General features: G+C 44.2%; 1 protein-coding gene across 1 annotated transcript; it reads right to left on the bottom strand.

The window, feature by feature from the left end:
- Window positions 1–12,557: 12,557 nt before the first annotated feature.
- LOC131571217 (V-type proton ATPase subunit S1-like protein) lies at window positions 12,558–25,839 on the bottom strand. The gene is made up of 8 exons (XM_058823850.1): window positions 25,835–25,839; window positions 24,378–24,418; window positions 23,473–23,557; window positions 22,634–22,656; window positions 20,742–20,937; window positions 16,752–16,802; window positions 15,583–15,826; window positions 12,558–12,860 (listed from the first exon to the last, which is right to left on the bottom strand). Exons 1-8 carry the CDS (start codon window positions 25,837–25,839, stop codon window positions 12,558–12,560), a joined length of 948 nt encoding a protein of 315 aa, XP_058679833.1.
- Window positions 25,840–27,060: the final 1,221 nt, after the last annotated feature.

The raw sequence follows: 27,060 nt of genomic DNA, 5'->3' as shown, positions 1-27,060 counted from the left end.
GTCCAAAAAGGAGACACAGGAGCCCTTTGACTTTATTCCAATAAAGGCAGAGGCCATGGGGCATCCCCTGGGGTCTCTCACATTTTTGGAGGACTCAGCCTCCTTTGTATCCCAATTTCCCAGCCACATTTCCCTTCTCTCTTTCCCCATTTCTGAGGCACTTGAGAGGTTCAGACTTCCCAGAACACCTGATCCCAAAGATTTCCCTCTAATGTACAGCCCTCCCTTTTCATTTTTAATTCTTATGGAATTCAGGGGTTTTCCTTCCCCATTGTTTCTTTCACCTTTCAATGTCCAATTTCATTTCTCAGCCAACCTAAAGTTTATTTGTAAAGGCAAATCTCTTTTTCCATTCGTCAATCAGTGGAATCCTTCCCATTGTTTCTTTCCTCTCAGTGCCAGCAGACCCACAGCTTGTTTGGAAAGACAAATCCCCCATTCCACTCAGGTGGAAGAGAAGGGGAGGGAAGAGCAGGAGGAAGAGGAGGGAGAATCCCTTGCTGTGCTGTGAGGCAGTGCCCCACAGCTGATGCTGGTGTGTAACGGGTGTGTAACGGGTGTGTAACTGGTGAGCAGCCACGGAGGAGGCCAGGCAGCCTTGTGAAGGCTGAGCTGGAACAGAGACCAGACAGAGCTGAGGAATAAAGGAGGGTTTTTTTGAGAGGCCTCAATGGATGCACCTTGGGATGCACAACCCAAAATGGCTACAAAAAAACGGACAACAGGTCACAGGGTCTTACACTTCTTTTTTGCTAATTTTTTTTAATGGAGTTCATTGTCCAAGTCCAGCTTTAGCCCACGCAGTCCCACCCTGCTTGTTTTTCCCTCTCCAGCCCACGGTGTTTGTGCTCTTGGGCTGAGATTTGGGTCATTTGTTCCCCAGCTAGAGCAGGAATTGTTTTGTCTCCCTGCTCTGTGCACAGAGCTCACCACCCCCCAATATGAATCTCAGAATTACACACTAAAGGAGCACAGAACCTGAAAAATACAAAAGCTGGAAGCCTAGGCATCAAGGAGTGGCGTGGCAAGGGCAGAAGCGGAAGCCAGCAGAGGGAAGGGTGTCACCAGCCCTGTGTGGCAGCACAGGGGACAAGGCCACGGGCAGGGATGCTCCAGGATCAGGGCAGGTGCCAATCTTCCTGGGTGACAGCCAGGAGGGGACATCACAGGGCTGAGATGGGCAGAGGGAACAGAAATGAAGCTTTCCCAGCAAACTCAGGGCCAGGGGCTCCTGTTCCTGCTGGGGGGACCCCTGGAAGGTGGCACACCTGTGCTGGGGTCACCACAGCTCCCACCTGGTGTCCCCACTGTCCCCCACACTCTGCTGTGACCCCTCCATGCCAGCCCCAAAGCCCACTGGAGAGATCCCCACTGGCTTCCCCAGTATTTCGGTCAGATTCCTGTGTTTTAAAAGTGGCCAGAAGTGGTTGGGATAAATTAGGCAAAGCAGGGCAAACAGCATCTCAAATGGTTTGCGCACCAGCTGAGGAGATGAGCATCCTTTTCTCCAATTTTGATAAAGACAATGATACAGTGAAATTTTGCTGCTCAAATGAGCCCTGAACTGTGACTTAGGCTTGTCAAGCAACAGCTGGTGCTGTCCTTAATATATCAGCATTTGACATCTCCTCAAAAAAATTTTTACCGTTGGAGAGAATATGAGCCAAACACTTCTAGCACAAAATTTCCTAGGGCTCAATGGCATTTGGAGTTGGTTCTACTGGGTTTTGTAAACCTGCAATAAAAAAAATCACACATTTACACTCAAAGATTAACAGAATAAACTGCATTTTATATCTATATAGAGATAGACAGAATAGCATATATCTACATATAGAAAGATATGTGCATATAGATATAGAAATACATCTATATATCTACTTATAGAAAGACAGAATGGCATTTGTGGATGGGTTGAATGACAACAAAAGTTATAAACATTTCTCCTTTGTTTCAACGAAGTAAATAAATACATAACTCATTCAGCAGAACAAGGAGTTAATCACAACCCAGCAAAGCTCTGGGCATGTTCTGTTTATGGGGGGGTTCATTCTCCATAATTTTCATCTTTCAATTATTACCTGCATTTCCTTCAAAATTCCCAGGCATTTCTCCCCGCGTGTCCTGGGGAACAATGAGATTTTACTAAGTCAGGATAATTCAGGCATTATTAGAATAATTCAGGCCTCTTAAAGGACCACCAAGAAAAACCCAACAAACCTCTATTAACCCAACAAACCTCTGCAACTTCACAGTTTGGAAGGATAGAAGAGAAATTTGTGAGGTCCCAGTGTCAAGACTAGATCCTGCACGTCTTGCGCATAAAGTGAGAGTTCCCCCTAAAATTTGTTCTGTAGAACAAAGGAGAACAAAAAGAAAATGTTGTAAAATATTGCAGCCTAGAAATGTCTTCAGAGGAACAGAACCAAACAGATTCAGGCAACATTGGAGAACGATGCTCCGGCTACTTCCACACAAATTGCCACCAGGGATTTATGTAATTCACTAAGCAGATTTTCAGGAGAACTGGAGATTTCTTGATCACTTTAATGACATGGAGAATCTGCCTTTGGAGAGGTTTACACTGTCATTTCCCCTCTGCTGCTGACCCATTAATTTTCCCAAGCCTGCAGCAAGATTATATGTGTAATTCTGCACCTTTTTTTATTTTCCCTGCAGAGATATTTGCAAAATTCCAGAATTTTGCAAAATTCCAGGGGCTCCATGGCCTACCCTGGGGACCTTGGCAGACCATGACTTTCACAGTAACTGTGTTTGTGCAAACCATTTCAACCCTTAAAAATCCCCAGGTGAAATTCTGCAACAGCCCTGACACAAAAGGGATTTTAAGATTTTTTTTTTTTCCCTTGTGCCGCACCTCGAGCCAATTGGAACAGATCTGAAAAGGAAGAACATTAATGCTGAGGATGAGCTTATTTGGGAGCAGGTTTAGGGATTTCCACCAAGTTAATTTTGCTGATCAGGGGCAGGATTTGTCACGACCCCACTCTCCGTTTCACAGGCTGTGTTTGCAGAGTGGTTGAATGTGGGGTTTTTTCAAGAGGCGAAGTTAAAAATGTCCCTTTCTCTCAAGGCTTCACATCTGTGCAGTTATGGAACAACTGGAACAGAGCTTTTCAGTCTCTTGAAGAGCCTTGATTGATATTTTGTGACAGAAAGCTGCAGCTGGGAGTGAAAAACCTGCTCATTGTTGGTAAGACAAAATGCTGAAAATTCCTTTTCACTGGAAAGACCGGCTTTAGCTTGAAGAAAACAATGGGAAACAGGAGCTGAAAAAACTCACATTTGGTTTTTAGTGTGTGTGGTTTTGGTTTGGTGTTATTTTATGGGTTTGTGGTTTTTTGGTTTTGGGTTTCTTTTGTTTGGTTTTGTTGGTTGGTTGGTTGGTTGTTTTTTTGGGTTTTTTTGTTTTGTTTTGGTTTGGTTTTGGATGCTTATGGTTTGGGGTTTTTTTTGCTTGTTTTCTGGGGGTTTTTTTAATGATAATGAATTCTCTCCACTGCAGACATGTAGAAATGGCTCCAGGACACCTGAGAGTCAGCTCAATGGTGTAAGGGACATCATGGGGCCAAACAAAAAAGCGTTGCTTCATTCAGCTGGGAAACCTCCTTTTCCGGCTTCCATCCCAAGTGAAAATTCCTCCATATTCCCAAGCAGTTATATCACAAACCTTCAATTATTTGCAATTACCAGTTCAGATATTGAGGCAGATAACACAGAGCATGCTGATGCACCAGAACCAAGAAACTCTCCCAGAAAAAGCACTCGGACAGAGCTGCAAAATGTTCAGGAAGGCTGTTCCAAAATTTATAGGAACTGAAACTCTTTATAGTAATAAATTATAATTATGTATATTTATAATAATAAATCATAATAATAATGTGAGTCATGAGCAAATTTTACACTACTGACACTGACTCAGGAGAAACAAGTTGCAATTTCTGATTTATGATAAGTTATCAGCTTGAAGGGGAAAAAAAGGTGCAAATATATATATATATATATATATATATATATATATATATATATAAAATTGGGCAATTTCTTCTGATTTCCCACAGGTTTTGCCCTATAACATCAAATTTTGTATTGATTTACTGTATTGTTACAGTGAACAAATTAAGGGGTGACGTGGGAACCATTAAGTCAGATTTCAGGCCTGTCACCCACCAGTTAAATGCCATGTCACAAGGCTCCCTGGAGGTGGAGGACACCTCAGAGGGTGTTCAGTAATGGTGAAGAACCCTGAAAATGCCCCCTGAGCTCTTGGGGAAAGTTTCTGAAATGAGAGGTGGCACCCAGCTTTTTTGAAAACCCTTGATTTAAAAGGAAAACAGCAGAAATACCAAAGCTCCTGTGACAAGAATCAGTGTTTCCAGGATGAGAGTGAAATGCCACCATTTGAAAACATTGAAGGAAGAAATAAATCTATTTCTCCTGGCTCCCTGGAGCTCAGTGCTGCTTGCCAGCTGGTGGTTCATGGTTTGTCTCCCTGCCTTTACAGAGACAATGGCTCTGATTATTCCTTGTGCATTTTTAATTAATGCTAAGCCAAAACTCCACCACTTCAGCTCGAGCAACAGTGCTTAATGTGCTGCCAGAATATCGAGTTTCCTGCCGATGTGAAATCGCCAAATATTGGGGTGAGGGGCAATTACACAACATTTTAACTACTGCACATGGAATGTATGAAGAACAAATGCTTTCATTTGTTCAATTCAGCTTTATCACAGTCTGTGAAATTTATCCTGTTTGAGTTAAAGGAAGTGAGACTTTTCCTTTCAGCTCTGAATGGGAGTGGATGGGACCCTGAATTTGGAACATTGAACTGGTTTTAAAAAGATGCTGTAAGGTATTTGTGTGAGTGAACACATACACATTGGAAAGCCTGAGGTGTTCTCATGCAGAAACGGAATTGTGCATGTGGAAAAACCTTGTATTTTATAAACCAGTCTGTTAGTGCCACTGCATCTTATTTCTGTAGCACACAAATAATTTTAGCTTGAATTTTCCTGTTCAAGGACCAAGGCGGTGGAATGTCTCTGTTGTTCCAAAACGTGCCTTTGATAAGGATCTTTTGGCTCACATTTACTGGAAATATAAGAATGCACAATTTTGTGTTTTTCAGCCATAGGTGCTTGCTTTTACACGCGGCACCAGGAAACACAAACTACAACTAAGATGATTTTTTGGTGTATTTTCCACCAAAGCATCATTAATTCTTTACAAAAATATATATATATAAAGGCTCATCCTTCCAGTCCTGTGACCAGCAGTCTATTTCCTGTCTAATTCAATTAGTGTATTTATCCTTTCTAAATCCTTCTGTCATTTGAGTAGAACTGTGATGCCACAGGGCCAGAGGAGAATATTATGTGTATTCCTTTCCCCAGAACATCCCAGTCATGGTTTAGAAAAGCTGATAAACTGAAAGAATTTTTTATCCTTGGATTTTTTGGGGTTTTTGTTTTTGTTTGGTTTTGGGTTGTTTTTGTGGGGGGTTGTTTTGGTTTTTTGGTTTTTTGTGGGGGTTTTTTTTTTGGTGGTTTTTTTTTTTCTTGTTGTTGTTGTTGTTGTTTGATTGGTTGAGTTGGTTTGGTTTGATTTTTTTAGTTGGGTTTTTTTTAACCTCAGAGATTTTCCTTTTAAGTTATCAGGTACTAATTATTGTCTCTTGTTGAGGAGGGGCTGGGAGGGACACACACACACAAACCCTGAAAATCTGCACCCAAAAATCTGTCCTGGCTCATGCTGGAGATTTGCAGTGCTGAGCATCTCGAGCACTCAGCCAGCAGACATCCACCCTGAAAACCAGGGAAAAGCAAAGGGAGCACAGCTGGGCTGGAAAAGGGGATGAGGAATGAGGGACAGGACCACAGGGAAATTCCCTCATTCCCCATCTCACTCCTGTAGAACCTCTCACAAGAAAGGTATTGATTTGCCCAGTTAAGCCATGCATTAATTAATTAATTATCAGGTCAGATTTATCCTGGCAGCACCATCAGACACCAGTCAGGAGGAGAAATTACCCCTGTGGGAGGAAGAGGCTGCCCTGTGCCTCAAGAACCTCAGGGTTGGGAAGGGCAGCTCAGCAGGGTGAGGACCTCACACCAGGGACTCACAGTGAAGAGAGACTTCCTACATTGATTCAGCCCTCTGATTATTATCCACTGCTGATACTTCAGGCTGGCAGTGATGAGATTGAGAAGAGGAGCATTAAGGCAATCAGGAAGGACTTTAAGGTACTGGGTCAGGTAATTGGCAAGGCAGGAGCACAGGTAGTGATGTGCTCAGTCCCTCTGGTGGCGGAGGAAAATGATGAAAGAAACAGAAGAATCCGTATCATCAACAAGTGGCTTAAGGGTTGGTGTCATCGACATAAGTTTGGATTTTATGATCATGGCGAAACTTTTACAGCATCTTCTCTGCTGGAATCAGATGGGGTACACCTCTCAGTTAAGGGCAAAAGGATTTTAGCTCATGAACTGGCAGACCTCATTGAGAGAGCTTTAAACTAAGCTTGAAGGGGGAAGGGGAACCAGCTGAGCTAACTGGAAACAGGCCCAAGAATTGTAAGCGTAAGATAGGGGTGAACTCAGTTGCCCAGCTGAGGTGCATGTATACCAATGCACGCAGTTTGGGCAATAAACAAGAAGAGCTGGAGGCCATGGTACAACTGCAAAGCTATGATGTAGTTGCCATCACGGAAACGTGGTGGGATGACTCACATAACTGGAGTACTACATTGGCTGGATACAGACTCTTCAGAAGAGATAGGAAAGGAAGAAGAGGAGGTGGCGTAGCTCTTTATGTTAAGCAAACCTTCGATGCCATTGAAATTGAAACAAAGGAAGAAGGTGTTGAATGTTTATGGATAAGAATCAAGGGGAAGGCCAACAACGCAGACATCATATTGGGAGTCTGTTATCGTCCACCCGATCAAGAAGAAGAAGTAGACGATTTATTCTATAAGCAGTTGTGTAATGTTTCTAGACCATCAACCCTTGTTCTTGTTGGTGATTTTAATCTACCAGATATCTGCTGGGAACTTAATACAGCAGTAAAGAGGCAATCCAGAAAATTCTTAGAATCTATGGAAGATAACTTTTTGTTACAGCTGGTAGATGAACCCACCAGGGAAGGGACTACATTAGATCTGTTATTTACAAATAGGGATGGGCTGGTGGGAGATGTGAGGGTTGGAGGTCGTTTGGGCAGAGTGACCATGAATTAATAGAGTTTTCAATACTTGGCGATATTAGGAAGAGCACCAGTATAACTTGTACATTGGATTTCCGGAGGGCGGACTTTGGCCTGTTTAAGAGATTAATTCAGAGTGTCCCTTGGGAAGCTGCCCTTAAAAATAAAGGAGTTCAGGAAGGGTGGGCATACTTCAAGGCAGAGATCTTGAGGGCGCAGGAACAAACCATTCCTGTATCCCGAAAGATCAGTCAACGGGGCAAACGTCCAGCCTGGCTGGGAAAGGAGATCTTGGAGGAGCTTAGGAATAAAAAGAGGACATATCAGAGTTGGAAAAAGGGTCAGGTCTCCAAGGAAGTATTCAAGAGGGCTGCTAGAGTATGCAGGAAAAAATTAGGGAGGCCAAAGCTCAGTTTGAACTCAGGATAGCGACTGTTGTTAAGGATAATAAAAAATGTTTTTATAAATATATTAATAGTAGGAAGAAAGGTAGGACCAGCCTTTGTTCCTTACTGGACAAAGGTGGGAAGTTAGTATTTGCAGACGAGGAGAAGGCAGAAGTGTTCAATGCCTATTTTGCCTCGGTTTTTAATGGGAAGATGACTTGCCCTCAAGACTCCCGTCCGTCTAGGCTGGTCGTTGGTTTTAGGGAACAGAATGGCCCCCACATTATCCAAGAGGAGGCTGTTATAGAACTATTGAAATCCTTGGATATTCATAAATCTATGGGACCAGACGGGATCCACCCCAGGGTAATGAGAGAGCTGGCAAATGAGATTGCAAAGCCACTCTCCATCATTTACCAACAGTCATGGCTTACTGGTGAGGTTCCGGATGACTGGAAGCTGGCCAATGTGATACCCATTCACAAAAAGGGTGCAAAGGAAGATCCTGGCAATTATAGACCAGTCAGCCTGACCTCTATACCTGGCAAAATAATGGAACAGTTTATATTACGTGCCATCATGCAAAATTTTCAGGACGGCCAGGGTATCAGACCCAGCCAGCATGGATTTAGGAGGGGTAGATCATGTCTGACTAACCTGATCACCTGTTATGATCAGGTAACCCGGCTATTGGATGCAGGGAAGGCTGTAGATGTTGTTTTTCTGGATTTCAGCAAGGCCTTTGACACTGTTTCCCACAGCATACTCCTGGACAAACTCGCAGGCCGTGGCTTGGACAGGAATACTCTTTGCTGGGTTCAGAACTGGCTGGATGGCCGGGCCCAGAGAGTGGTGGTGAATGGTGCTGCATCCAGCTGGCGACCAGTCACCAGTGGTGTCCCTCAGGGGTCTGTGCTGGGGCCAGTTTTGTTCAACATTTTTATTGATGATATGGATGAGGGCTTAGAGTCTTTTATTAGTAAATTCGCTGATGACACTAAATTGGGAAAGAGTGTAGATCTGCTTGAGGGGTGTAGGGCTCTCCAGAGAGATTTGGAAAGGTTAGATGCATGGGCAGAATCAAACGGGATGAACTTCAATAAGTCCAAGTGCCGAGTACTGCATTTCGGCCACAATAACCCCCTGTACCGATATAAGCTGGGGACGGAGTGGCTGGATAGTGCCCAGGTGGAAAGGGACCTGGGGGTGCTGGTTGACAGTCGATTGAATATGAGCCAGCAGTGTGCCCAGGTAGCCAAGAGGGCCAATGCCATCCTGGCCAGTATCAGAAATGGAGTGGCCAGCAGGAGCAGAGAGGTCATTCTTCCCCTGTACTCAGCACTGGTGAGGCCTCACTTGGAGTATTGCATCCAGTTCTGGGCCCCTCACTTTAGGAGGGACATCGAGTTACTTGAGCGTGTCCAGAGGAGGGCAACGAGACTAATAAGGGGCTTGGAACACAAGCCATACGAAGAGCGACTGAGGGAGCTGGGGTTGTTCAGCCTGGAGAAAAGGAGACTCAGGGGCGACCTCATCGCTCTCTACAACTTCCTGAAGGGTGGCTGTGGTGAGCTGGGGGTCGGTCTCTTTCTCCAGGCGATAACAGATAGAACAAGAGGACACAGTCTCAAGTTGTGTCAAGCGAGATGTAAGTTAGAATTAAGAAGCAAATATTTCACAGTAAGAGTGGTCAGATACTGGAATCATTTACCCAGTGAGGTGGTGGAGTCATCATCCCTTGAAGAATTCAAAAAAAGACTGGATGTGGCACTTGCTGCCATGATCTAGTGAACAGTTAGAACATCGACGGGACTTGATGATCTTATAGGTCTCTTCCAGTCTTGAACTTCTGTGATTCTGTAATTCTGTGAATTTGTCAGGCTGCCTCTGAACAGTGCCAGGTTCTATTTCCCCAGCCCCAGGCAGGACAGCTGGCTTGGTTTGGAAAGACAGGAGTCTGCTAAGGAAGGCAGGAGCCTCCCCTGAAATGGAGAATGTAAACCCTCCCCCTGAATTGCTATAAATTTTAAATTAAGGGGCTCTAAGGCAAAAAACATAGGAATAGGAATAACAGGTCTTTACTAGGGAAAAAAATTGAAAGGATAAAATGAACAATGCAGTACACTAGAACAACACTGCCAGAGTCAGAACCCAACCTGACACCCTGTGGCTCAGGGTGTTGGTGGCAGTCCCATTGGAAATGTGGCTGAGCCCTCCTCCAGTGCCAGGGGTGGTTCTGCTGGAGCAGGGGGATCTGTAGAGAAGGATGTATTCTTCCTCTGAAGATCCAGTGGAAGGAGAGACAGCTGCTGTTCCTCTGGGGAATCCCATGGAGAAAGCCGTGCTGGTGTCTCAAAAACCTCTGGATTATATCTGGGCAGCAATGCTTGGCTCCTCCCTCTGGATTATATCTGGGCAGCAATGCTTGGCTCCTCCCTCTGGATTATATCTGGGCAGCAATGCTTGGCTCCTCCCCCTGGATTATATCTGGGTAGCAATGCTTGGCTCCTCCCTCTGGATTATATCTGGGCAGCAATGCTGGGCTCCTCCCTCTGGATTATATCTGGGTAGCAATGCTCGGCTCCTCCCTCTGGGCGGAGCATCTCCCAATGGGATTCTGTAGTTCTTATCAGCCATGCAGTGACATTCAATAACTGTTATCAGCAGGTGTCTCCCCAGATGTAGAAGAGATAAGGAAAACTGCCCACTGAACAGGGGACAACTGCCATACAGATGGCAAACAGAACACAATTTGCTTGGCAATCCAGGACAACAGCCCAGCTCTCCAAAGCACGAGGAACATCTCCTGTGTGGCCCTGGCACCCTGGCACCGTGGTGCCCAGCATTAGCCAGCTCTGTGTGCAGGACAGGGAATGTGGAAAATGAGTATTTTGTGATTGGCTTTTCACAAATATTAAAATGAATATTATGTGTGTTGCATTAGAAAGTGATGCTGTATTAATTCTCTTAAGTAGTGTGTCAAGTATAAGATAAGGTTAAAATAGAAACTGTGCTATGTAAGGTACTTTTTTCCTAAGGACTCACAGTGAGACAGCAGCCACAGGACACCTGAATCTTTCAGAGAAAGAGAATTTATTGCTCCATTATCAGGAGAAATGAACTTTTCCTGCCTTGCTCAGTCCTGGAGACATCATCAGGATTCAGAGGAAGCAGCTGACACTGCCCAGACAGAATCCTGTGTTTGAATGGGATTTATGCATCATGGATGAGGTGTGTGAATATGCAACAGGCTGTTGCTTTTGAGGGTTAATCCTTTGTTCACGTGGGTCCTTTTTTGGGCTTATTTAGCCCAGAAAGAGGCACCCAGACTATCAGTAACTCTTTGTTTCTATTGTCTCATATTGTCCTAATTCAAATTGTCCAAAACATCATTACCCTTATTGTATTACTACTTGCATAACCATTTTATTACTATAAAATTTTTCAATTTTTTAAAAACAAGTGATTGGCATTTTTCACAGGGGACCAACCTGGGCAGGGTTTAATTTTCACCTTCTCCTGCCAGCCCCACTCAGACATTCCTGCTTTTGCTTGCTCTCTTCATGGAAAAGATAAAAGTTTGGCAGCAGCTGGCCACAGGCAGCCTTGGCAAGTCCTCAAAACTTGTCTATTACACCTGGTTATGTGTCAAAGATTTTTTTTTTTTTCCCTCTGAAGTGCCTTCCTAGATGAAGTAATCTCTGAGGGCTCCACATCTAGTCTGTGTGTCACCTGTACTAATAAACAGAGTACATGTGGACATCTCTCAGGGCGTTTAATGACCTCTGCAGCACCATTTGCAAAGGCTTCAAACAACAAATTAATCCTGTAATCTAAAATTTAAAAAGCCCTTTGCTTGCAAATGTGGTTTTGATTGATTTTCCATCATGCTGTAGTTCCCATTATTTGTAACATAAAAGCACGGCAGCGATGAGAACAGTGCTGTGACTTGCAAGAAATCAGGGCCAAATTATGGCTAATTTGGAATTCCCAAACTTTGCCCCTAACAGAGGAAAGGATGAGTGGGGTGGCAGTATCCTAAACTCTCAGAAGCAGCAGTGAAAATCATAGCACAGTATCCTTTTCACTGCTTGCTGGCACCTTCCACCTCTCTGTTTATTTATATTGTTTGTTTACATTTGTTTGTTTATATTCACTTGTTATTTCTATTTTCCATCTGTCATTCTCCATTCAGGTAGAAGTCCCGAGGGAGACTGATGGGATTTGCTAGAAAATAAATTTACCTGGAATTACAGCACATAATGCTCCTAATCCATCTCCTGGCACAGAGCTGAGCCACGGGGTAAAGCCTCTGTGAGCAGATGTCTGGTGTTTTCCCATCAGATCCTGGGATAAACCTCCAGCTTAAACACAGGAAAGCACCAGGATGCTGCTGCCCTGCAGCCACCATTTAATCTGTGCAGTGGATAGAAACACACCTCAAGTGGCCCTGAAGATTCCAGAGCAGGAAAAGGAGTTTATGGGGGCAAAAAGGAGGGGGTGTGACTTGGGAAATAAAAAGAAAACACATCCTGAGAAAGAAACTGGTGCTCTTTTGTCAGGACACAGAGTAAATATAGAATGAAGGAAAATTTTGCCTTCTGAAAGAATATGCAAAGAGTCTGGTTTGAGGGGTTTTTTTAACCTTTATTTCATTTCAAAGTGTCCAGTACAGATTCTCTCTTCAGGACTTGGTAAGCTGGATGAAGCCTCTATTTTGGCTTTTTGCTACAGGAATAAAGTCCCACAACATGAATATCTCTAACTCACAATGGATTATTTTTGTTCTCACCTTCATTCCCAAGGCATCTTCGAGATGATTACCAGTGAATAACTGGCTAAAACAATCTGTTACCTACTTTTCTTTTCATCAGGTGGTAGAAAAATCTGCACAGACTACATACAACAGTGCCAGCAGAAGAAAACACCTCTTGTTTCACTGAGACACTGCTAAATGTAGATTTTACCAAACTGCTGGTTCCTGAGTTCATAGGGCTCATTTCCACTGTTTCTCAGGGGCTCCTTCTCATCTCCCATGTCACTGTCCTTCATCTGTGCAAAATAGGCAGGAGGAGCTTTGCACTCGTAGTGCCTGTCCAGGGATTTCAGGTGGATGAGCATATGCAGAGCATAGGCCAGGACCAGCAGCAGGATCAGGGACATCACCAAGCCCATCAGGATTGCTGGGGAGAAGAAGGATGCACAGTCCCTGGCGTAGGCAAAATGTCCTTCTTGGATGTTAAAACCTTGAATCTACAGAGAGGACAAGAGGGAACATGTTAAATAAAGTACGGGTGTTTCATTAATTTGTTTTTCATTACCTTGTGTTTCGTTAATTTGCTCCTGATGGCAGTGAGGATTTCTGACTTGAGACCTGCACAAATTTGTGTCTCCCACTGGTAGCTGGAGCTAATGCTCAGAGTTTATCCAGGTCAGTCTCCTCAAACTGCCAGCTCTTCTAATCCCCTCCACTCTGCTGCCCAAAGGATTTGCAGCTGTGTTTCAAACAGAACCTTCCACCAAGACTCACTCTTGGTGTCTCAGCAATATTTAGCTGCAGGCATGCTACCTTTCATATTAACTGTGCATCTCCAGCATCATTTGCTGAGAGTCCCCAGAGTTTTTGCTTCAGACTTTTTGCACAAAATCCGACATGACAAACCAGGAAATATTCTCAAATTATTTTCCTATGCCCTACGACAAGATTTTCTCACCAGTCCCACATGGGTGGCACGTGGCAGCAAAACTACAGAAACTACAGGGAGCTGCACCCAGCTATGGAAAACACCAACAGGTGAATAAAACCTGGCTTCAGTTCTAATATGGATTTTAGCACTCTGCTTCACTAAATCAGTCCATGGACATTTTTCACACAGTGACAAAAGGTTTTTCCATTCCTTTTTCAGCTCCTCGTGCCCCCTGACTCAGGTATATAAAGGCACTCTAGTCCTGCCATCTTAGGCTCCCTCATTGTCAAGCGCAGAAGAATTGGCGCTTTCAGAAGATTATTAATCTCATCCTAAAATAAGGGCTTAAGATGGGTCAGGGGAATTATCCAGTGGCTTTAGAGGCAGGCTGGGGTGACTATAATCAGGGCACAAGGTTAAAATTCCTATAGGCACCAAAAGTGAAGTGAGATGAATCCCGTGCCTGGGCGTGTGGTGCTGTTATTGAAGCTGAGTGTGAGAGCTCAGCTCAAAACGATGTAATAACAAGAAATCAAATTCACTCACCACTAGAGGGAACACAAGCAGAAAGACTACAAAAAAACAGCCTTTAATTTCCTTGGACAGGAAAAGTCTTAGTTTCCTTTTTGTGCTCCATGTGATGCCTTGGGATTTTAGCTTTTATAATTTTCATGTATTTGCTATCCTGCAGTTCTTTAGTGTGTAACTCCAAACTCCACATTCAGTGTCAGCTGCTGCTGTCCCATTTTGGGCAGACACAACAATTCCTCTCCAGGCCTGGCAGAAAGGGCACCTCACTGCCTCAGGGCCCAGAAATGCAAACAAAAGTGAGTTGGATGGGCAAACTTGGGGTAAATGACTCCATTAGCTGAAGTTTGAATCGTTAGATTAGCCCAAATATGCAAACGGACCAAACATAAAAGTTTGAAAACCTGTGACCCATGGTCCATTTTTGGGTGTAGCCCCTGAGGGAGGGTTTGCCTGCCCAAAATGTACATGAAGTCCCTTCAATAAATATAGCAGCTTTTTATTCCTTTAATTCTGTCTGGTCTCTGGTTTTAGGTAGCCCCAAAAAGGCATAAAAGGTAAAAATATTTTGTGGGTCTGATACAGGCCTGTCAGGCCGGGCCCTGGAGCTGAGCCGGGCCTGTGTCCAGAGGCCGTGGGGACACAAATGGAGGCCACAGGATCCATTTGCGGGTGTAGCCCCTGAGGGAGGGTTCTGTCTGCCCAAAATGTACCTGAAGACCCTTCAATAAATATAACCACTTTTTATTTTCTTAATTTTGTCTGGCCTCTCTTTTTAGGTAGCCCAAAAAACATCACAAGGTGAGGCACAAGTGTGTAAACTACGCATGGAAGGTGATAGCCTTTCCCGAGAAGTCCAAAAACTCCCCTCAACCCATCCATGGCATCCACCTGTCTGAAATCCATGGCCTTTGAAGACTGCAATGCAAGACGTTTTAAATTACCAACTGTATGGCAGATCACCTTTGTCAAGTGGGCAGTTTGCCTTATCTCTCTCTTTGAGTGACCACATTCACACCTCCCTCGGAAGGGGACATTGCTGATAACAGACTATTGAATGTCCCTGCATGGCTGATCAGAACTATATTAACAATAACCCATTGTGAGATGCTCCGCCCAGAGGGAGGAGCCAAGCATTGCTACCCAGATATAATCCAGGGGGAGGGGCCAAGCATTGCTGCCCAGATATAATCCAGGGGGAGGAGCCAAGCATTGCTACCCAGATATAACCCAGGGGGAAGGGCCAAGCATTGCTGCCCAGATATAATCCAGAGGGAGGGGCCAAGCATTGCTGCCCAGATATAATCCAGAGGTGTTTGGGACACCAGCACGGCTTTCTGCACAGGATTCCCCAGAGGAACAGCAGCTGTCTCTCCTCCCACTGGATCTTCAGAGGAAGAATACATCCTTCTCTACAGATCCCCCTGCTCCAGCAGAACCACCCCTGGCACTGGAGGAGGGCTCAGCCACATTTCCAATGGGACTGCCACCAACACCCTGAGCCACAGGGTGTCAGGTTGGGTTCTGACTCTGGCAGTGTTGTTCTAGTGTACTGCATTGTTCATTTTATCCTTTTATTTTTTTTTCTTCCCTATTAAAGAACAGTTATTTCCTTCTCCCATTTTTTTGCCTTAGAGCCCCTTAATTTAAAATTTATAGCAATTGGGAGGGGTGGGGAGGGTTTACATTCTCCATTTCAGGGGAGACTCCTGCCTTCCTTAGCAGACTCCTGCCTTTCCAAACGAAGACAATGGCATCACCTGGAAGTCGATGAAGGTGATCTCCCAGAGGTGTGAGAGGTCGTGCTCGGAGCCGGGCACCAGCAGAGCATCGTGTCTCTGCAGGCTGCTGACGCGCTGGCAGCGGAACGAGTGCGCGGCGGGCGCGCGGATCCCCGAGGCATTGAACGTCGCCTGCACCGAGTGGTTGTACAGCAGCTGCAGCCTCTGCAGGCTGAACCAGCTCTGCACCGACAGCTGGTAGTAGCTGGTCGTCAACAGGAGCCTGGGGAGGCCGTGTTGGAGCGGGGAGAAAGGAGAAAATCAGTCAGAGGGTTGCCGACACTAAATTCGCGCGGTGAGCAACTGCGTCAGAGTCATCGGCGTGATCAGTTTGTATCAGAATTATTGGAATTATGTGAGGTCTTGCTCCTTCCTTGGAGCCTGGAAAGGGAGAGGGTGGCAGAGCCCTGGAACAGCTGCCCAGGAAGGGCCTGGATTGTCTGGAGACATCCCAGCCTCAGCTTCTCTGCCACCGTTCCAGGGGACCCTGCCTGGGCAGGGAATTGTACCAGATCATCTCCAGAGGTCCCTTCAGCCCCAAATGTCCCCAAATTACCCTGGGTTCCAGCCCCAAATACCCAAAATACCCTGGTTTCCAGCCCCAAATACCCCCAAATACCCTGGGTTCCAGCCCCAAATATCCTGGGATTCTGTGCTTTGAGGTTGTTCCCTGGAGCAGCTCAAGGAGTTTGGTTTCTCCCACAAAGCAAGAAGAACATGATGGGATTTTGGCTAAATACTTGGAAAAATATGAATGTGACACTGGGATTGTACCCCCCACCACCAAGTGTATGGAAAGTCAATTCTCTTGAAATGCAGTTCTATCACCTAGAAGCAAACATGAAGTGGTGTGATACCCAGACCATAGTGAACTATCAAAGTTCAGCTAAAATCTCAAACACAGGAAGATTCTGCACAAAAGAGATGACCCAAACTTTTCCACTAGTAGAAAACCTAATGTAGGAAAAAAAAAAGCCTTAATAAAACAAGTCAGGTGACAGACATGCTGAATGCAGGTGTTTCAGTTATACAAGTTTCTCTCACATTATTTTTGCTTAAACACACTCTGTTTCATTCCCCACACAATTGCACAACAATGTATTTGTGTTATGTTATTATCTGGTAAGGATTTCATTATATAAACTTACCTGATAACAAGTCCCTTTAGATTGCCAATGTCACCAAACTTCAGGGAAAGCCTAGGTCAAAAAGCAAGTAACATCAGGCTAGGAAAAAGATTAAGAGACCTTCAGAGAAAAAAGCACCACAAAAGATTAAGCTCAGTTATACATGGAATTTTTTGCTCAGTCTACCCTTAAAGTCAGTGGGGAGAAAAAAAAAAAAAAAAAAAAAAAAAACCAAAAAACTGAAAGGATTAAATCTTCCTCTAACGAAATGTACTCATTCACCTGCTGATTGGAATGAGGCCCAGACCACCAAGAAAGAATAGAAGTCCATGTTTAAGTTCCAACAAAACTCAATCCCACTGCTTCCCACCCTAGCTGACCATTAGGCTCAGTGGATCTGCTCTCCTCCCCCAGCCACCACATCTCAGTCAAGCATCACCCCTGCCTGTCATTGGAAAGTGCAAACAGACACCTTGTCCCCATCCTTTTAAATAACAGAACATGAAAGGAAGCAGAGGTGAGAGCTCAGATTTCCTTCCTCACAAAATGCCCCGGCTGTGAGGCAGCTCTGCACCGCCTTGGGCACCTGAAGTTCAATAAGGTAAAGGCCCTCCCAGGTTAATTAATGCAATACATGATTAGGTTGAATAAATTCTTCTCGCTTAAAAGTAATATTTTGCCTCTTAAAACCTGCATGGAGATTCTCGTTGTTCAAGTAAGACAGAAAGAAAACATAGTGAAAGCGCACAGATTCTGGAAGGCCTCAAAAATTAAATTTGAAGATTAACTGAGAGAACAAAAACAAAACAAAACAAACAAAAATCCAACAAAAATATTTAAAAATTAAATTTTTTTTAAAAAAAAAGTAAAAAACAGCCCCACAATTTCCTAGGGGATCTAGACTTCTTGGGTTACACAGGTCCCCTAAAACAGGGCACTGAATCCAGACCATCCCTTGTTTTATTATAAATGTAAGTCAGAGATAGTTGAGGATTAGACACGGGTACATGTGCCATTCAACTAAAAATAAAACAAAAATGCAGCTTGGATTATTATATCTGATACCATTCCCTGTGTTCTGAAACCCTTAATTTTGCCTTAGTTTATTTTCTGTTAGAAAATAAAGTCTTTATTTCTGTTAAAATATTTACTAATCAGACTAAGATTATTTTCAAATTGTAGGCCAGAGGAGGGGGGGGAATGTTTGTTATCACTTTTTTTTTTATCTTTAATATAAGTTCATTCCATTCTCTACCTCTCCCTGTCAAAAGAGTGCTGGATAAGTTCCTGTGCTGATGATGTGATATTCAAACTGCCTTGTTGAGCATTGTGATGCTGGGTTCTTTCTCAATTTCACTTTTAGCTTTCTGTTAACCTCACCAAAATGTCTGTGCACCTTGTGCTGTAAAATCACAAAGAGGTAAAACCTACTTTGTGATTGTACAGCACAAGGTGCACACACATTTTTGGTAACCACAGACAAAGAGGTTACCAGAAAGTTAAAAGTGAAATTGAAAAAGAACTTTGTGCAGCACTGCTGGTGATGTCTTGGGATTTTAGCTTTTATAATTTTCATGTATTTGCGATCCTGCAGTTCTTTAGTGTGTAACTCCAAACTCCACATTCAGGGTCAGCTGCTGCTGTCCCATTTTGGGCAGACACAACAATTCCTCTCCAGGCCTGGCAACCTCACTGCCTCAGGGCCCAGAAATGCAAACAAAAGTGAGTTGGGTGGGCAAATTTGGGGTAAATTACTTCATTAGCTGAAGCTGGAATTGTTAGATTAACCTCCAATATGCAAATGGACCAAACTTATAAAAGTGTGAAAATCTCAGGGTCCATTTTGGGTGTAGCCCCTGAGGGGCTGTGTCTGCCCAAAATGCACATGAAGTCCCTTCAATAAATATAACCACTTTTAATAGCCTTCATTCTGTCTGCCCCTATTTTTGCATACTCCCAAAAACTCATCACTGGCACACACCCCTTGAAGGGATAATTAGTTATACACAGCACCTATGCCCCACATTCAGCACAGGATCCCCTCTCCAACCCCATGAGCAGCTGTGTAAAACAGCTGGAGGTGGATCAGACCAACAGCTCCAGCCCCATGGGCACTGAGAGCAGACCTGGCTGCCCCAGGAGGGGCTGCAGCACTGCAAAAACTGAATACTGAGGGCCCACAACAGGCTGGGCTTAAACCACACAATCCTTGCTGCCCACAGTGGCAGGACATCATCAGAAAAACCTGGGCCTCTTGATGCCCTGGAGTGGCTGCCTAGAACAGGAGCTGGACAAGATCAAGAGAATAAAGTGGGTATTTATTAAAGGTCTTCAATAGGTGCATCTTGGGCTGTCAAAAGCCTCCCAGAGGCTGCACCCTGGACGGACAATGGTCATGAATTTTTCATACAGTTATAAGTTTGGACCATTTGCATTTCAGGGGTTAATTCTTCAATTCCATCTTCAGGTAATGAAGTCATTTGCCCCCAGTTTGCTCTCCCTAAATTCACTTTTGTTTATACTTTCAGGGCCTGAGGCTTTAGGGTGTTGTCCTGGACTACCAAGCAAATTTTGTTCTATTTACCATCTGTATGGCAGCTGTCTTATGTTCAGTAGGCAGCCTTCCTTATCTCTTCCACATCTGGGGAGACACCTGCTGATAACCGACTATTGAATGTCCCTGCATGGCTGAGAAGAACTACAGCATCCCATTGGGAGGTGTGAGCCCAGAGGGAGGAGCCAAGCATTGCTACCCAGATATAATCCAGGGGGAGGAGCCAAGCATTGCTACCCAATTATAATCCAGGGGGAGGAGCCAAGCATTGCTGCCCAGATATAATCCAGAGGGAGGAGCCAAGCATTGCTACCCAGATATAATCCAGGGGGAGGAGCCAAGCATTGCTACCCAGATATAATCCAGGGGGAGGAGCCAAGCATTGCTGCCCAGATATAATCCAGAGGGAGGAGCCAAGCATTGCTACCCAGATATAATCCAGAGGTTTTTGAGACACCAGCACGGCTTTCTCCACGGCATTCCCCAGAGGAGCAGCAGCTGTCTCTCCTCCCACTGGATCTTCAGAGGAAGAATACATCTTTCTCTACAGATCCCCCTGCTCCAGCAGAACCACCCCTGGCACTGGAGGAGGGCTCAGCCACATTTCCAATGGGACTGCCACCAACACCCTGAGCCACAGGGTGTCAGGTTGGGTTCTGACTCTGGCAGTGTTGTTCTAGTGCACTGCATTGTTCATTTTATCTTTTTCTTTTTCTTCCCTATTAAAGTACTGTTATTCCTGCTCTCATATTTTTGCCTGAGAGCCCCTTAATTTAAAATTTATAGAAATTCAAGGTGAGGGGGTTTACATTTTCCATTTCAGGGGAGGCTCCTGCCTTCCTTAACAGACACCTGTCTGTTCACACCAAGACAGGTGTCCTTGAGTGTTCCAGACAACTTTTATGGAAAATCCTTTCCTTAGGATTTTTCCTCAGAGGCCTCAACAACGAAATGTAAGCAATTATTAGCTGCTGTGGAATGCAACAGGTGCATCTGTGATTGGCCCATGTTGGATGTTTATAATTAATGGCCAATCACAGTCAGCTGGCTCGGACAGAGAGTCCAAGCCACAAACCTTTATTATCATTCTTTGCTATTCTATTCTTAGCCAGCCTTCTGATGAAATCCTTTCTTCTATTCTTTTAGTATAGTTTTAATGTAATATATATCATAAAATATTAAATCAAGCCTTTTGAAACATGGAGTCAGATCCTCCTCTCTTCTCTCATCCTGGGATGCCTGTGAACACAGTCACACTTCAGTTTCAAAGGGATTGTGTTGTCTGACCAAAACGTGAAGACAGTAACTAACACTCTATATGGAGCTTAGAGTTATACCCTAAAGCAGCACAGGATTTGAAAAATATAACAACTAAAACTTAAGGCTCCACTCCCATATTCACTGCCCAGAGTAGCTGCCTGCCCCCAGCTCCCCCAGCAGAGCAGAATTCCCCTTACATGGCGCTGTCCTCGCTGCAGTTTGAGTCTCCAACATCCACGGTGGCGTGGGCTCCAAAGGTCCTGTCTGTCAGATCCAGCTGGGTGTGGTTCTCCATCCTGATCAGGATCCTCCTGGCCCAGAACAGGATGCAGGGGGTGCCGTTGATGGTGACGTTCAGGGGCCTGTGGGGGAGCCCAGGGTGGCTCCAGGGTGCTCCTTGCTGTGGGAATCCACAAAATCAGAGGGTTTTGGGAAAGCTGCAAAAGGCCCCAGAGACAGCAGAACTGTGATGGGAGCCAAGCAGCAGCCATGAGATTGGGCAGCAGAAAAATTATTTAAACTGTAGAAAAGCAAGGGCAAATAGAGCAATGGTCTGTGTATTAATGCTTGTCTAGAATAACTCCCTAAGCTGCAGAAAAGTTCATCTAGCAAGATATTAGGAAGGTTGAAGCTTAATAATGGAGCTGTGTGCGTTGTGTTTGAAGGCTCACAAGCAGGTATTGCATTTGAAATAAGCCAGCACTGTTTAACCAAAGGTACCTGTGCTCGTAGTGGTTGGACAGAACTACTGTCAATATAGAGTATACACTGTACAGATATAAATACTGTCAATGTGCTTTTGCTTTGTGTGATTGGTCACAAAACTCATAAAGTGAGTTGTGACATTGAGTTCTGTGTCTGCTGCCTGGGATGTGAGCTGCTGGCATCTTCCCATTGCCGTAGCCATGGGCTGAGAGTGATGCTGGAAAATCAAACAGCTCAAAGCAGTTCCCAACAGCCCTGTCCTGTTTGTGGTCTGTGATTGGCTTTTGGCAAATATTAAAATGAATATTGTATGTGTTATTTTGGTATTAATTCTCTTAAGTAGTGTGTTAAATATAGTTTGGGGTTATAACAAAATGTTAAAATAGAAATTATGCTATGTAGGATACTTTTTTAAAGAAAGAACTCGCAGTGAGATAGCAGCCAGAGGACACCTGAATCTTTCAGAGAAACAGAATTTATTGCTCCATTATCAAAAGAAATTACTTTCTTCCTGCCTCACTCAACCCTGAAGATGCTGTCAGGATTCAGAGGAAGAAGCTGACACTGCCCAGATAGAATCCTGTGTTTGAATGGGATTTATGCATCATGGATGAGGTGTATGAATATGCAACAGGCTGTTGCTTTTAAGGGTTAATCCTTTGTTCACGTGGGTCCTTTTTCAGGCTTATTTTGCCCAGAAAAGGTACCCAGACCATCCGTAACTCTTTGTTTTTATTATCTCGTATTGTCCTAATAGTCCAAAACATTATTACTCTAATTTTATTACTGTATTTAGAACCATTTTATTACTATTAAATGTTTAAACTTTTAAATAAAAGTGATTGGCATTTTTCACAATGAGTCACCAGAAATCGGAGCCAGCCCTGAGGAAGCAGAGGCACTGGCTGTTTCCCCTTCCCACCATGGGGATGGCACCTCACAGAGCACCCAGCCCCAGCCCAGAAGGTGCAGATTCTCTACAGCACCTCTAAGAATTGCTTCAGCCCACTGGAAAGGACCCAGGCCGTGCCAAGGACACAGCCCACCATGCTGGAAGCACTCTGAGCAGCTGCCCAGGTGAGAGAAATATCTGAATTTAACCTACCTGCAGGCAGCTTGGCTCACCGTGGCTTGAAAACAGGGAAACACCTGCTGCAAATGGGATGGATCAGGCAGGGATCTCTGCCTTTACAAAATCAGGACTGAAACCCAGGGACTGCAGCTTCCGTGTCCTCTGCACACACCATAAAACTGCCAACCCTTGGGAGCCTAATTTCATAGCCAAATTTCAATTTTCAAAAAGACAATTTGGCTGTGAGGCAAGACAATTTGACTCAGGGGTGAGAAAGAACTGCAAAAAATAAAAGCCATTCTCAAATTTCACCCCCAGATTTCCAGTGACCACCTCTGTCCTATCCAAATAAGATAACACACACAATGTGCATTTTTACCATTTCGTATGACTGCAAGTTCACATTAAAACAGAAAAGGTTTCCTGAGTCCCAGTCATAAACAGCATCTCACCAGGCTCCAGAAGGGACACAGTTAAGCCCCAAAGTTTTGTCTTGGCTTAAAGGGAGATGTTTTTGCGTGTGTGCTGTTTAGATCAGCAAATCATAACTCTCAGCTCAGACCCTGAAAGATCCCTTTTGATACTGGACCTTACATATGGCACAAGGATGTTTCAGGATTAAAATTAACAAGCACTGACAGCAACAAGCTGAAAGCAAAGCATGATGATGGCCAGGAAATGTGCTGAGTGGCTATGAGTGTGTTTATATAAATAGCAGGGCTGTCTCCTCAGAAGCCCACATGAGAGAGATTTATCCAACATGTCCCCAACATCGGAATGCATCACTTTTGGTAAGGAACCCTTTTATGCTCAGTTTTTGACAAGACCTACAGCCTGGTCTCAGGTAAAAAGCTCTCACTAAAAATCTCAAGTTTTGCTCCAGCTGTTCCTTCAGCACCGGCTGAAATGAGAACAAGAAATCCCATTGCACAGAAGGTGGATTTAAGGAATTTGTCCCAAAACATGGCCAGCCAGCACCAGCAACAGCACCCGAGGTGTCACTGCAGAAAAGCAGAGAGTATTTGTGGAAGTGGTGAGACAGAACTGTACCACAGGTTCTGTTGGGTGTTTCTTGTGAACACAGTAAATCCCATTTAATTCAGAATTGTAGTTAAATTGGAAGACCTAAATGTGCTGTGAAAAGACTTCACAGATCCAGCCCTCCAGGCATTACCTGTGCAATTGCCTCTTGATTGAGATTGAACTTTGGCTTCACACGACCATTGTAATGCTGACCTGCAGAAGGAGGAGTGTTATTTCATTATTAGCATTTTATAAACACATTTATAAAAACACACATCTATAAAAACACACATTTATAAAAAACACACATCTACAAAATTTTCCACGTTCCTATGCAAACAATAATTATCCCTGCACAAAATGTGTATGTCAGAATTACTGCTTTTGCCATGGAAAATACTTGACTGGCAGCAAAGACTGCCTTCACTACATGTATTTTCTAATTTACCTTTCTTGTTCACCAAAGTTCCTCTTGTTTTCACTGGACACCTTGCCACCCTCACCGGGAGGAACTCCAGTGCCCCAAAATTACAGGATTCAGTCTAAATCTGTATTTATTCATCTCAAAAGCATTAAAAGCTGCTTTTTTTCCTCTGTGCAGCAAATTCATCAAAAGGTGATGAACAGCCTGGCAAAAGTGTGATAATTGTGCTGGGAACTTTCTCCCTGCACTGCCAGGGACAGGGAGCTGTGACAAATTCCCTGACATCCCAACTCCTCCTTGCCAGGAGGGTGAAGTTTCACAAGCACAGGTCATTTCATGGGCACTCTCACAGCCCCATCCTTCAAGCACTTAACTCTGTTTTCATTTGGTTAAAAAAAAATGGTGAAAGATTTTTCCTTCCACGTTCTCGCTGCATCTCAGAGTTGGACAGTGAATTGTTATTTTAACAGGCAAATCCTTTAAAGGGTATTTTTAAAGAGGGTTATGCTTCAACAAAACACATGACAGAAGAGTCTCCGACATCTAGGGATAAAATCTACCATAACAGAACCAGAATTTTGTGGGGATTCAGCCCCACAAAAGCCTTACCAGCTCTCTGGAGAGAATCTTGATCTGAAAACTCATGTGAACTAGGAGAGAGCAGAAAAACATTTATGATGCAGCATCTGAATTCAAAGTCTGCAGCGAGTTTATGGGGAAATCTGTGGCTGCTTCACTCCACAGAACATTCCAAAGGCAGCTTGGGTCCTTGGCTGGTGGAGGCCACAGGAACAGGGGAAAATGTCCCAAAGCTGCTGCAGCCTGGCTAAAAATGTCCCATTTTCAGGGGTCATTCAGCTGGACCAGCCCTGACAGGCACTCCCATGTCCTCACCACACTGTCCCCCTATGGAGGGGCTGGACAAAGCCGAGTTAATAGCAGAAATAACAACTGATGATTTTTGAGTGTATCCATAGCAAGGAAGAAGACAAGGCTGTCAGCATGGAAACAGATTAAAAAAGATACATGACAATTTTTGTAAGCTGACTACGTGCATAAGTACATGTGTATATGTTATTAAATTTCTGTGTTTATTTTTGCATTATTTTGTATTACCTTATTAAATTTCTGTAATTTTTGCCAATTATACTGATGTTAATTGCTTTGCACCATTGAATATAAGCAGTTATTGTGATGTAGTTAATGACTTAAGATCACGCTTTGTTAAGAGTATATAAGCTGGAGAACATGCAGAATAAAAAAACTTTTTTCTTCTTGGACCCTGATCATGTGTGTGTATCACATCCAACCTAATGGTGACATCTCATCCCATGGGATGTCAGTTTTGGGGTGTGTTGGGAAGGATGGAAGTTTGACAAGAAAATCTCACAGATATGTGTGCCCAGCACAAAGATTTTTAAATTTAGAGTCTAATGAAGAATAGAGATGGAAGCCAGTTTTGATATGGAATAAAAGAATTGCTGAGCCAGTCTCACTGGATAACCAAGGAGGCAAAGGGTGTGTTAGTTAGAAGGGGGTTTATGGCTTAGAGCAAAGGATAAACCCACCCCAAACAAGAAGATGTTTTCACCAAGCAGAAAGAGAGCACAGGCAAACAAGGCAGCAAATGTGGCAAGTGGAAAAAAGGTCCCAGAATTTCCCACTGCAAGAGAACTGAAAAACAACTTCCAGCTTAAACTGTAATGTACTGACTTTGGTGATTGGAGAACAGCAACAAGAATATGGTAATTACAGGAGTTATGATGGGCTACAGATAATAGTTAAGGTATAGATTGGTTCTGCTGTGTTAAGATGCTCAGCAAAGAAAAGTCTATAATGCACTGTAACCAAAAGAAAAGTCTATAATGCACTGTAACCACAAGAAAAGTCTGTAATGCACTGTAACCAAACCCAAAGGGTGTCCAGGCTGCCTGCAGCTGGAGCTGACAGCTGTGGGCACAGCTCTGTCACCCACAGCCCTGGGCTGCTGTGACACCTTGGATGCAATAAACCGCATTTTGTATGCAATAAACTGCATTCTGCAGAGCCCCTGCAGTCCCACATACCTCATGCAGGCTCTCACAGTTCCAGGCAATAACAAATCCCACAGGAGTCACTGCAAGGCTGGACTCAGGTGAGGCACATCTCAAGTGACAACCACCAGGCTCGTGCATTTTACAGCATTTGATTTTCTTCTGAGGCCTAAGTCCTCAGCTGGTGTCAGCAGAATCAATGTGGGAACCCACAAAATCAGAGGGGTTGGGAAAGCTGCAAAAGGCCCCAGAGACAGCAGAACTGTGATGGGAGCCAAGCAGCAGCCATGAGATTGGGCAGCAGAAAAATTATTTAAACTGTAGAAAAGCAAGGGCAAATAGAGCAATGGTCTGTGCATTAATGCTTGTCTAGAATAACTCCCTAAGCTGCAGAAAAGTTTATCTAGCAAGATATTAGGAAGGTTGAAGCTTAATAATGGAGCTGTGTGCATTGTGTTTGAAGGCTCACAAGCAGGTATTGCATTTGAAATAAGCCAGCACTGTTTAACCAAAGGTACCTGTGCTCATAGTGGTTGGACAGAACTACTGTCAATATAGAATATACACTGTACAGATATAAATACTGTCAATGTGCTTTTGCTTTGTGTGATTGGTCACAAAACTCATAAAGTGAGTTGTGACATTGAGTTCTGTGTCTGCTGCCTGGGATGTGAGCTGCTGGCACCTTCCATTGCCGTAGCCATGGACTGAGAGTGATGCTGGAAAATCAAACAGCTCAAGGCAGTTCCCAACAGCCCTGTCCTGTTTGTGGTTTGTGCAGAGACCCCAGCCAATGATAAATCAGCTTTTCCCAGCCAGAGACTCAAGCCCAGTGGATTCACAAATTCCAGCAAATACCCAAAGATCAGAGCCCAAGACACCAGGGACTGCCTCAGGGCCAGAGTCCTCTCCATGAGTCCCTGAACACTTTCAGCATTCCAGCAACCTCCCTGGGACTCCATCCCCCTTCAGGGGATGGATTTGCTCCTGTGATGCCTCTGTCCCCTTCCCCAAGGCTTCCATCAGCAGAATTCCCACTTTCCCAGCTGTGACCGTGTTCACAGGGTCTAAGGATGTGGGAAGAGATGAGGATCTGACTCCATGTTGCAGAAGGCTGATTTATTATTTTATGATAGATATTACATTACAACTATACTAAAAGAACAGAAGAAAGGATTTCATCAGAAGGCTGGCTAAGAATAGAATAGGAAAGAAAGATCACAAAGGTTTGTGTCTTGGCTCTCTGTCTGAGCCAGCTG

Source organism: Ammospiza caudacuta, chromosome Z, assembly GCF_027887145.1.
Source record: "Ammospiza caudacuta isolate bAmmCau1 chromosome Z, bAmmCau1.pri, whole genome shotgun sequence".
Lineage (NCBI taxonomy): Eukaryota > Metazoa > Chordata > Aves > Passeriformes > Passerellidae > Ammospiza > Ammospiza caudacuta.
Note: the sequence above shows the minus strand (reverse complement) of the source record. Positions and strands in the feature narration are given on the sequence as shown.